At 41.1% G+C, this 12,158-nt stretch overlaps 1 protein-coding gene across 1 annotated transcript in view; it reads right to left on the minus strand.

Annotated features, from left to right (window-relative positions):
* The window catches only part of RAB3GAP2 (RAB3 GTPase activating non-catalytic protein subunit 2), a 586,520-nt gene that overhangs the window by 173,759 nt on the left and 400,603 nt on the right, over positions 1-12,158 (minus strand). Inside the window, exons 24-25 of the mRNA XM_078649806.1 lie at positions 7,737-7,965; positions 6,452-6,616 (exon numbers count right to left, since the gene is read on the minus strand). Coding sequence (XP_078505932.1) covers positions 6,452-6,616; positions 7,737-7,965 — 394 coding nt within the window. The remainder of the gene's footprint in view (positions 1-6,451; positions 6,617-7,736; positions 7,966-12,158) is intronic.

A 12,158-nucleotide genomic window follows, 5' to 3' on the forward strand; every position in this document is an offset into this window, starting at 1 on the left:
TTGTATGTATAATTGTGTGTATAATTTTATGTGGCCCTCAATGAGAGCCAAAACATAATAAATAACTTTGACTAACTACAATTATACTGTTTGGTATTTTGAATATTTGCCAGAAGTTGTAATCAAAATTTGGAGTTTCATAATGGTTCAAAATAGTATAGCAATTGTTTGGCACTTACATTGTTGTACCACCATGAATGAAACTAACAAAGTATATTGTTTTGCCTAGATTTTAAACCAAACCTTTAGGAAAGAGGTTAACGTACTGACCTACTTGGTCAGAAGATTGGCCCTTTCTTTAATTTAGTGAAAATAATGGTATACTTGAAACCTATCAGCGCTCAACGGAACCTCTGAGTGCCGACCTGCTGGGCTAAGGAGCTGTCCTCGACCGTACCAGGGAGAAGGAGGAGGCGGAAAAGCATCTGCAGCAGCGCAGCCATCACCCGGTCCTTCTCCGCCGCCGTTGCTGCTCTACTACTGCACGGCCGCTGTGTGGGAGGACCGAGGGGAGCAGGGAAACCACAACTCCCAAGCTCCCTTGCGGCGCTGCCACTTTCAACGCGCGCCAGGAGGCGCATAAATTAAACATCAGCCCCCGCGTCGCGGGAGCGCCCGGGAAAGCCCGGGCAAAGGGCGGGCCCTCTACGGCCCTCATCGGCAGGAATCGCCAGGGACAGGGCCCAGAAACTCTGCCTAAATCGTTGCCATTAAGTTAATTATAATTACAACATATTTGCTTTTCCAGTAAAGCCTCTTTGGGTTCAGCTACCGCAGCATCACCTTGTGCAATCCCCCACGTTGCCACTCATCATGTCAAAGGCAAAATCGATCCCAGCAGTCAATACTATTGAAAATTACATGGTCCAGAAGGTTGCAAAGATTAATAGCGACAGGAGATCCTCATTGGGGTTGAGTCTTTCTCCTGAACTGCTATTTGAGGACACGCCTCTACCTACTTCTACTTTTGACATTAGTAATGAGGTATTTCAGACACCTGAGACTAACCCCCTAACCCAGCTACTGGTAGCTATTGTAGACTCAGCTTCTGAGAGTATACCAGGGGAAGAAATAATATTGTTAGAAGAGGAGCCCCCTGTTCCGGTACCAGCTCCTAGAGCTGTTAAGGGGGGGGGGAAAGAACCTCTCAAAACGGGGCGGGCTTCGCTCAAGTAAAAAACGTCCCGATGCATCCTTATCCGAAAATACTGGAGAATAAACAAGGGGAATTCCTGGAGGGAAGCTACTCTTGGACGAAGAACAACTCAAGAAATTGTTAAATGCCCTAGATAATAAAATTAAAACTATCACCAAACCTCTCCTAAGTAAAATAGACCATCTTACGGAAGAGGTGAATAGACTGGGGGGCCTTCTGCAAAAATCTTTAGAAGAAACTACCAACATTACTAACCAGAAAACTCTCAGAGTTGAATCTAAAATTACACAGACTGCTCCAAGAATAGAACTATTGGAAAACACTCCCCTTATCCCTATGTTGACTACTGATATGGGAGGGGGGGTTGTCAGGGGATCAGATATTAATATCGGTGATCCTGAAGGACCAGGTCAAAGGGACAACCAGGTAGATCCAAATGTAGAGAAAGGGTACGTAGAATTAATTGTGGAGGCATCTCCCCTGATACTCGTTCTGGCAAATGTTCCCCTTTTAGAGCCTGGGCAAGCAGAGAATACTCCTTCTCTGATAAATAAATCACTTCATTGGTTATCGAAGAATATGGCCTTCACCCCGGGAGGTATGGACCAGCTGGCTCAAGAAGTAGTAAAAGCTAGAAGAGTAGAATGGATTGGGGGTGGCATTAAAAAATTCAAAGGGGACTGCGTGGTGTTACATCTTTCTGACCCCGAAGTGCTCCCAAACATCCTTGCAAATATATATCCCCCTCAGCGTAGATCCACAGAAATAGTCCCATTAACACTAGACTTTTTTTATGCAAAAAAAGGGAATTTATTAAACCCCACAGTCCTTAAAACAAAATGGAACCCCGTAGTGAAAAAAGGTAAACCGTTTATCATAACAAATAACTGGGGTGTACCGATAGAGAACAGATTCTCTGCCCTTTCTGGTCTCAAAGAGTGTGATTGACTGAAAGGGCGGATGAGTATAGGTATGGATAAAACTGCAGGGTTTCAAGTAAGAGGAATAGGTGTTGCTATGAAGTCTATTGCAACTAAATCTAGTCATGAGGGGAAACCTAGCTCTAGAGGGGATCATTATAGTACTGTGGGGCATTTGACATCGATTCACCGCAGCATTGAATGCAGAGGCGAAATTAGCCCCCCCTCTAATTTGACCAATACCCCCCATGTAATGCCACTTCATGGGAGGGATAGGTAGTTAAAGACAGGTCTTAAATTTCTTTCGTGGAATCTGGCGGGAATCCATTCTAAACTTGAGTCCCCCGAATGGTGTGAATTTATAGATAGCCATGATGTTATCATGTTTCAGGAGACTTGGGCAGTGACCCCCGTTTATCGGCAGGGCTTTTTAAATTTTTTTGCCCCTGCAAAAAAGAACTCAAAAGGGCGGCCCTCAGGGGGATTAATTATATGGGTACGCCAATCATTAAAATGTTCCATCAAAGTGAGGCCAGTTAGCAACTATGATCTACTCCCAATCGTGATAACATGGGCTGATCGTCAAGACATGGCCGTTTATAACATCTACGCCAGGGGAACTCAAGGGGGTAAAGCTGCCGAGGTGGTAGTAGTATTAGATAACGACCTAGAGAATCTTACACCGCATACCACCATTATAGTGGGGGGAGACATGAATACCACGTTTGAACCACTAGGCAATGAGGATAACGAATTGTCCCTAGATGAAGACATTAAATGGGGAGTCCCTCAATTGGATTTACCTGTGATAAAGAAATGGACTGAGGTGGCTATACAAGTCAAGAGTATGTGCTTGGCCAGGGGGTTGAGGGCAGTAAACGGTCGCACCCCCTCAGACCTACAGGGTGTGCACACCTTTGACAACACAAGGTCAAGTAGTCGGATAGACTACATCCTTGTAGATGTCAGAGTCTGGAATAAGATAATAGACATGAAAGTGATGTCTAGATTAGAGAGCGATCACAATCCATTGTGCCTGCTCTTTAACCAGGACCAAAATAAAAGTCCACCTATTCAGGAAGGGGGTGTTATCCCGTTAGATGTCATCTCAACCAACAACCTCCGACTTATTAAATGGGCAACATTGATGGATAAGCCAGGGGATATGCAGGACTTATTGGAGGCTGTTGAAAAAGAGGTCAGCAGTTTGCAGGTTCACTGTAATGAATTAAATTTTAAAAAATAATTGAAGAGTCACATCCTAAGTTTGTTGTTAAGTTACAGGGGTTTTTCTTAAAAAAGGCACATAAGGGGAAAGGCGCCGGCCCCCAGAGATATCGAGGATGGTATGACCATTCCTGTAGAAAGGCACGGCAGAACCTCAGCCTTGCCCTGAGGACTAAAGAAGGTGTGCTGAAGGCCAGGGATGATTATAGGAAAGCACAAGCTAGGGCAAAAAGGTTGTGGGATGAGAATCAATGGTTAGATCTTAAAAAAGCCTGTGCAGCTAAACAACAGAAAGAGTTTTGGGCCATTTTAAAATGGGGTAGGGGGGGAATGGCAGAGTGTCCGAAAAATTATGTTCCAAAAGAAGCATGGGTGGACTTTTTTAAACCCCAATATGCTGATAACTCGATTTCGACACCCCATCCGCTCCCCAAAATGGTCTTTTACAGTCACGAAATATTCTCTTTGAGAGATGTAAATGTAGCATTGGACGGGGTGACTAGAGGCAGGGCTCCAGGTATTGATGGAATACCGGCAGATGTATTTTTATCTGACCGGGCTAACTGGTGCAAATATTTTTTATGGCTTGCGAATTCTATCGCACAAGGAGCTATGATACCATCTTCATGGAAGGGTGCGGAGATTATTCCTGTTTTTAAAAAAGGGGATAAGGCTTTACCAAATAACTATAGGCCCATCAGCCTTATCGACACAGCACAAAAACTGATGGGTAGAATGATACAAAATAAAATACAAGCCTGGATAGATGAGAAGGATATCCTTTCCCCGTACCAAGCCGGTTTTCGACTATTAACTAGCTCCATTGACCAGGTATTTCACTTTTTAACTCTCTACTGGAAAAACGTGTCCCTGACAAATGGCCCACTATATGCTGTCTTCGTAGATCTGAAGGCAGCATTTGATTTAGTACCCAGACAAAAACTTTGGATTGTTTTAAGTGAACTTGGCATTAGCCCCGAGTTATTGACTCTGCTCGTGCGTATGCACGAAAATAACTACGCAAGAATTAGGTGGGGGGGACAGGGAGACGTCACAGACTCCTTCCCCGTGGAGCGAGGGGTAAGGCAGGGATGTGTCCTGGCCCCCCCCTTGTTCTCTCTCTATATTAATGGCGTAGTAGATTTTTTAAAGAAATCTCCAACAGATGCTCCATTGCTAGATGGGGAGCGGGTTCCAGTATTAATGTTTGCTGATAACACTCTACTGGTTTCACGGACCCCCAGTGGTCTAAAAAAGACAATTGATGCATTTGGAGAATTCTGTCGAATTCGGGGTTTGGAGCTAAATACTTCAAAGACCAAGTTCATGAATTTGAATCCCGCTAAGCAATTCAAGGGAAAAATATATTTTAATGGGTGTTCTTTGGAAGAAGTGAACGCTTTTACCTACCTTGGCATTTCTTTGCAGGGCAATATGAATTGGAAATCTCATTTGGATTTTGTGATCTTAAAGTTCCACCAGCTGGCTGGGGCCATAGCGCAAAAATATAAATCTTCATTAACAAAACCTATTCAGCCCATAATGGAGATTTATAGTATGAAAGTGCTGGGCGCCTGTCTTTATGGATCAGAACTATGGGGCTTCACCAATCTGAGCGCTTTGACTATTGCAGAGAACAAATTTCTTCGCCGGTTGGTTGGTGTCCCACAGAGTACCCCATCGATCCCGCTCCTATACGACCTTGGGAGAAAAAAGATTGAAGATATGGCTCGATTGCACCCACTTCTATATTGGAGGCGCATAAAGACTACGCCAGAATTGAGCCATTATGCGTCAGCTCTTATGGACATTGTTAAATCTGATCGGTTCCATAAAATAGCTTGGCTCAAAGACATTAGGAACTTGCTTCAAAAGTTGCCCCTAGACCACTTATGGACTGCCATTGACCCCTCCGCTTTTCCATCTAAAGCGATACTGAAAAAAATGTATTGGGACAAGGTATGTCATTCCGCTTTAATTTCCGATCATTCGTCCATGATGGTATCCCAGTACTTGGAGATAAAAACAATCCCAAAATATGAATTGTACTGGGATCTGATTATAAAACCCATGGACAGAAAGCTGTACTTCCAGTTTAGAGTTGGTTCCCTGCCTTTAAATGCTTTCACTTTTAAATGGTCACCAGGCAATGTAAATACATGTTGTTACTGTAAGGTACATGTTGAAGACATCCCACATTTTATGTTTGTTTGCCCATTATATGTTGCCCCAAGAAGTAGATGGCTAAAGCCGGTTTGCAGGAATCTGGGTATAAGAAAGCACCTAGAAGCATTGAGAATATTAAGATCAAATTGTGCTCCTAATCTTGCAATCGCTTTAGCCAAATACTTGGGATGGGCCTGGATAATTCGTATGCGCACTTTAAACTCCAACTGATTAATTAAGATGGATTATATTTATTCTAGGACTAGCCCCATCTCCTCATGAACTAAGTATTGTGACTCTGACTTTCTCTTTTAAATGAATGCATTTTTTTAAAATGTAAATATTCGCCAGCATTTTTTCGTACTTGATTGTATTTAATGTGTATTTTAGGTTGATCTTAAAGTTTAGTATAGTATTTATAATTGTTTAGGATAGGGGAAAATGCTTTTATGAGAATGCTGTCGAATAAAGTATTGAAACTTGACTTGGTATACTTGAACAGGTTTTATGGCGTATTTATATATGTTTGTAAAGGTACTTTAATAGAGCTAGCTACAGTGGAGCACTGTACAAAGAGTGATCACCATCTGGAGGTGCTGAAAAACTGCTGGGGAAAAGTTATCCAGACAAGTCTGATGCCTGGATGGATGTTCATAAGCTCAGGTCTACTGGAAGATGTATCCATCAGAAGCTGGTATTACTAGCAGCTGCCAGTTTCTGTCTCCAGCTTGGAGTAGCCACAGCAACTTCATTAACATTTGTAGATAGCCCAACTCACTATTTGACCCACTCCTCCCCATTCTCAGTGGAGATTTTACTTCCACTAACACTCAATGAGAAGCAGATAATTCTTGGTGCTATATAATTAATACTAAATAATGGTATTGTACTATTAGCATGAACAGTTTAATTTATTCACTTTTCAACACAAGCAAATTTCTTTCTGAATAGAATAGAATAAATCAATCAAATGTTTTGTTACCCATAATTCCACTTGTATTTTCTGGTTCCTGCTGCGCGAGAGTACCGCTGGTATCCATATCACCATCTGAATTTCCTAGATCCTTTTTCAGTTGATCCAGCTTTAGGAGCTCGGGGTTTAAATCTTGCTTGAACACCCATTTGGCAACACTGTCGGCGACACCTCCTGAAAACATCAACAAAAGGCACTTGATACAGACAAACAAGAGAAAAGACGGGCCATTTACCTACAACACCAATTTGCCTCATAGTATGTGCTTATTCTATGCACATAGAGAGATTACAGATTGGTGTCACCTTATAAATGATAAATCAGAAATACCACAAACAGGTTACAGTGATCCAATCCTACTGAACATCAATCTCTCATTTGCATGAAAGAGGGAAAGGAAAGATCCAATCTTACCAAGTATCTCAAAAGATGAGTACAATTAACAGGTATGTAGAAAGATAGTGGAGTGGAAAATAACTCAAAGTTGGCAGGTAGAGTGTAATACCAGAAGGTGGGCAATGAAAAGAATTGACTAAGAAATAGAATAAAGCTTCACAGTGTTTTATGAAGGCAGTTTGGAATGGTATTGCACTATATTCAATTCATATTTATTAAGCTCAGAGTTTGCATTCATCAATAGTTAGGTAATAAAGTAACTTTGTGCAATGCCCCAAAAGGTATGAAATCACCGTTTACTAACAATGCTGATATGGATCCTATAATCTGTTTTCAAGATAACCTGCAAAACATTCTTTCATAAGGCATCTATTTATTTCACCATCACTGACCTACAGCATTTAGGCACCACCCGCTTTCCGCTTTTGAAAACCAGGATTACTCCTGCTGTTCTCTAGTTCTCCAGTCTAACTCCTGTCTCCAACAAATAAGAGATTGCAGGTTCATCTCATTGGTGGTAAAATGGCTTTAGTTTCAGGATCAATTAAAGATAATATGAATTGACATTTTAAAATGACAATGTGCTTTATAATCTATAAAATTAAAATAACATTATAATTTAAAATGGTAGTGTAGACTGGAAACGTCTATCACTGCAATGAAACTGAACGTTAGGCCTAGGTTAGGTGGACAAATAATTTCTGAAAAAAACCATCATTGACATTGACGGGTAAATAACACACCACACACATTGGGCTATATCAGGTTTGCAACAACACATTTTAAACTACCACCTTCAAGGCCCACACAAAGCTACAAAGAACATTTCAATCTGGGGACAAAATGGCCAAACTTTAGTGAGCATATCTAATAGCAGCAGAGCATGACAGTAAAATACCTTTGCCTGCTTCCAGTAGTTTCTTGACAGAAAGCTTGCTAAGTGCATCCACTTTCTCATATGACAATACTGATGTCCTCGTGCTCAGCTTGTTGTTAAGCAGTGCCTGAAGTATTAAGCAGTCTTCTAGCTGTCTCAGCAGAAGCTTCCAATGCTCTGTGTCAAGAGAGAGAGCTTCCCAGGAGTCTGTTAGCTCTCTTATGTCACCTGCTGACCCTGTGTGAGGAAACTAATAGAAAAATATACAAGTTAAATTGTCAACACATTTATGGCTGGTATTACTAGATATACTTGTGACAGTGTTAAATAGTGAACTGAGGCTTAGTGTGTGTACCCAGAAGACATACTCACTCATAGATGTAAGGGCAAGAAGAAGTAAGGGTAAAATGAGAATCTTAAAGTTTCATGATTTAATAGACTTAAAGAAAAACTCTGCATATATTTAATAAATGTTCAAAATAAATGGTCCATTTAAATCAACTGTATGTTGTGTTCTGAAAAAGGTACGCCAGCTCCTGGAAACCTTGCAATCCTGGAACTCAAAAGTGTCATCACTTAAATCTGAGAGGCTGAGGCTCAGGATGATCACTGCTTCATTATGCTAGTCTCATTGTTTGTGCAATACCCAAAGAATATGCACAAGTCATAAACCAAATTCAGAAATTTGTATCCGATCTCATTTTTGGAAACTGGCAAGCAAGCAGACGTGTACGTACAAACACACACCACACACCACACACACGAGATTAAGAACCCCCAGGCCTGCACAGTCGAATACAAATCCACATGCTCAAGGGATAAAAGTGAAAGTGCAGTGTCCTTTGGCCTCACTGTAAGGCTGGGAAATGGAAAGGATGACAAATGTGGAATGTTCAGTCACCTTAACAAGGTGCATTAAGTAGGAAGCAATTGCAAAGACTGTATCTAAACTGGACTGCCCTAGTAATTGTGTGGGAAAACTGAGTGTTGTAGCGGGACAGAGTCAAGGAGTATAAACCTAAGAAGTCTTTTTAACAGTACCCTCTCTCTCTGTACCCACTCTAACCTAAACCCACACTAACCAATGGGTGAGGGAGTCCTGAGAGGTTAAACAGTACAACATCAAAAAAATGCAAGTGATATGGGGTTAAAAACTGGATGGCAGCGGGAAGTGAGGGAGTAACAACTACTGAAAATTATGTGTATCAATGCGAAAGTTGTTTACATTATTTTAAAAGTCACTCTTTCATGTATATTTTAATTTTTTTTAAATGAAAGTAGCCGTGGCTCTTCAAAGAACACACAAATAAAATAAATATGACCAAAAAGATGCAAAAGCATCACAATACAGATGAACAATGATTTTTGACTTTCACACTTTATTTAGTGTAACTTTTGAGGCTGGTAACTAGAGCAATGGTGTCCCAGCAGAAAATATTTGGCTGAATACTGTTTTGTTCAAATGTTCAGTGAAATTACCCTTTACAAGTCACCCAAAGCCTAGTTATCACCAGGCACTTCTTTCCTCAAATCTTGCTTGTTTATTTTTTGTTCTGTACAGAGCAAAACTAAAAATAGCCCTGTGGTGCTGAGCAAACAAACAAAGTTAATTAATATCAATACAATTCTACAAACTTTCAAGTTTACTATCATTTCTCCGACCTAGGCATGTGACTCTCAGGGCTTTGCTCTTACTTTGTCTTGTGAGTTTTAATTTTTAGTGGGATGTGAACGCAAGTTAGCAGAGTTCATGCTGAGCAATAGCACAAATCTTTGTATCTTCCTAGCTACAGTCCCATCTTCCCCGCAGGTAGCATGTCAGTGTCAGGTTTGATCAGATGCACTGGCTCCTAAGTGTCTCTGTAGTCTGGCTTTAACTGTGGCGCTCATGTCACATGCATCCCGGAGGAAGGAGAAAAATAATTTTGATTTTTTTAATGTGTGCCTCACAGTGAGACAAACGCAAGTGTGAAGACATGATGAATGCAACCTCCTACTGCAGTACCCGAAAGCATAAGAAGGCAGAAACGTATCATAACTTCCCATTTTTCTGATAACAATTTGTCTTTTATGCCTGCGGATTTCCAATTTAGCATGTTTATTTTTTTAGGAGTTTAGGCTCAGATGTATGAAGGCCCGGTTTTGCGATTTCCAATTAGGCAATCGCAAAACAGCATGCATGAAAGTATGCTGAACACTTTCTGAGATTCCTAAGGGGTGGCAAATGACCCAACACATGAATATTAATGAGGCAGGTCGCAATGTGTGACCCCCTAGGAATCGCAAAAATCACAGCGATGGTGGCTGGCTGGGGTCAGCAGACCACCATGTCTGTGATTGCTTTTAAACAAGGCAATTCTTTTTTTGTAAAGCATCCCATTTTCCTTAAAATGAAAAGTTTTCCTTTCTTTTTTTAAGAGCAGTGCTTTCACAAACATTCACAAAGGGGAAGGGGTCCCTCAGGACCCCTTCGCATTTGCGAATGGGTTACCACCTACTTGAAGTAGGTGGTAAAATGCAAATGTTTTGTGTTATAATCTACTTGTTGGTTAATGCATCCTCCCTATTGTTGTTCTCTGCCTTGCTGCTCAGCCGATAGTTAGGTCGTTGGAACGTTCTGAGTGTTTGTGCTTGAGAGATAATCAGTTGGCGTGGATGGGCTGAGCGGCAAGGAGGCTGTTCCTGGTGGGGCATATTATAGATCTTACCATCATCCTGTAACCTGTGATCGAAGAAGTAACCTGATGAATAAATCTATGGCCTTTATTTACAAGACTTGTGTACATGGCTTACTTCATTTTAACATTTTGTAACTGCATTTCGGTCACAAAACATTAATGCATACCGATGTAATTCGTTATTAGGAAGGGACGCCCTAAACAAGCCCCTTCCTAATAGCGAATCTCAAACCCATTTTGCGATTTTGTAACAGGTTACCGAATTGCAAAATAGGGTTTGCTGCATCAGTAAAGTATTTTTTGTGTTCGCGAATCGGCCTGTTTGCAAACACAAAATAGCTTGATGCATGTGCCCCTTAGAGATTTATATAGCTATAGCTCTCAGTCACTAAGACGTAGATTTAAAAAATGAAGTGCGTTTTCAACTTAAAGTGTCACATTTTTTAACTGCATCTCAATAGGGGAAGAGAAGACCTCAATAAGCTTGTAACCAATTTTGTTATTGTTGCCCTAACTTTGTGACTTTTGGGCTTCATAAACTATAATTGCACTTTTCCACCACAAGAGGGTATTAGAAAATATGTCAGAAGTTCTGTCAAGTCACATACCCCTCTTACACTATAAATTAGGAAAGACGGACATCTGGGACAGAAAGAGTGAGGTCATTGTACACATTTCAACAAACTAGACTTCAAAGGCAAAAAAAGTAAAGTAAAAGGGGCAATGATTGCGTCTAAGTTTAACCAGCCTTTTAAAAAAAATAACTGGTCAGGTGTAAATTCTCCAAAAATAGAACGATTAAATGTTGATAACAAAGTTAATCTGGGAAGCAATAGTAAGAAAATGAGGAGGGAGTAAAAACAAGAGCTGTCTGACATGAGCTTGGCTTCATGTGCAAGGCAACAGTAAGTGGGGCACAACTGACCTTGTGTACGCGCTAGAACATTTCTATAATCCAACCTCAACAACACCAAGGCTTGTATTGTCATGAATTCCTGCTCTGGAATGCAGTGTTCTCTATACCTCTTCTATAGGGTAATCCTGGGAATGAGTTGAAATCAATCATTACAGCGTAGATTTGACAATGGTGAGACAATTTCGCCAAAACTGGGCAAGGAGCAAGGAAAAGGAGCAGAAACTGAGGGGTGCATTTTAAATAAATAAAAGGCACATGCTAGACCTTATTTTCGGAGCCCCGAACATATATCCTGTAAGGAAATTATTCCATTGGTATGGTCTGACCATTTGTTGCTTCCTTTAGTTCTTAAGGCCCCATTTGGTCCCAAGAATAAAACGAGACTGGCTGGCAAGCCTCAGCTGAAATGACGAGGGACTAAACTTTCGGTCCCTAACATGGTTCAGCAATTGAAAGAATCGGGGACAACGGCAAGATCAGACTCAACCATCAACGACCATGGGGGATATATAGCTTGGGTACAATAGGCCTTGGATGTCAGACTACTTGCACATCCCTAAAAAAGTTTCCAGCCACTCCTAACGCACCATGGTATCTTCCTCTGTAAGAGAGGCTAAATAGGTATGCAAAAAACGGGTACAGATTTGGCAAACTGATTCCTCCTGTCTTGTGAAGGAAAATGGAAACTGGCATTGAAAGAGTATTTGTTGCTAAATCTGCCTTTCATTTTGATAAAATGATGAAAGCATAGAACTCATCGAAGTAGATGTTCAGCATTGTCCGCAACCTCACCACCCCAGAAAGTACAGCACATAGCATTGTTCTCGCCTAGTCCTTGGAAGACAGCCT

Source organism: Lissotriton helveticus, chromosome 6, assembly GCF_964261635.1.
Source record: "Lissotriton helveticus chromosome 6, aLisHel1.1, whole genome shotgun sequence".
NCBI classification, from domain to species: Eukaryota; Metazoa; Chordata; class Amphibia; order Caudata; family Salamandridae; genus Lissotriton; species Lissotriton helveticus.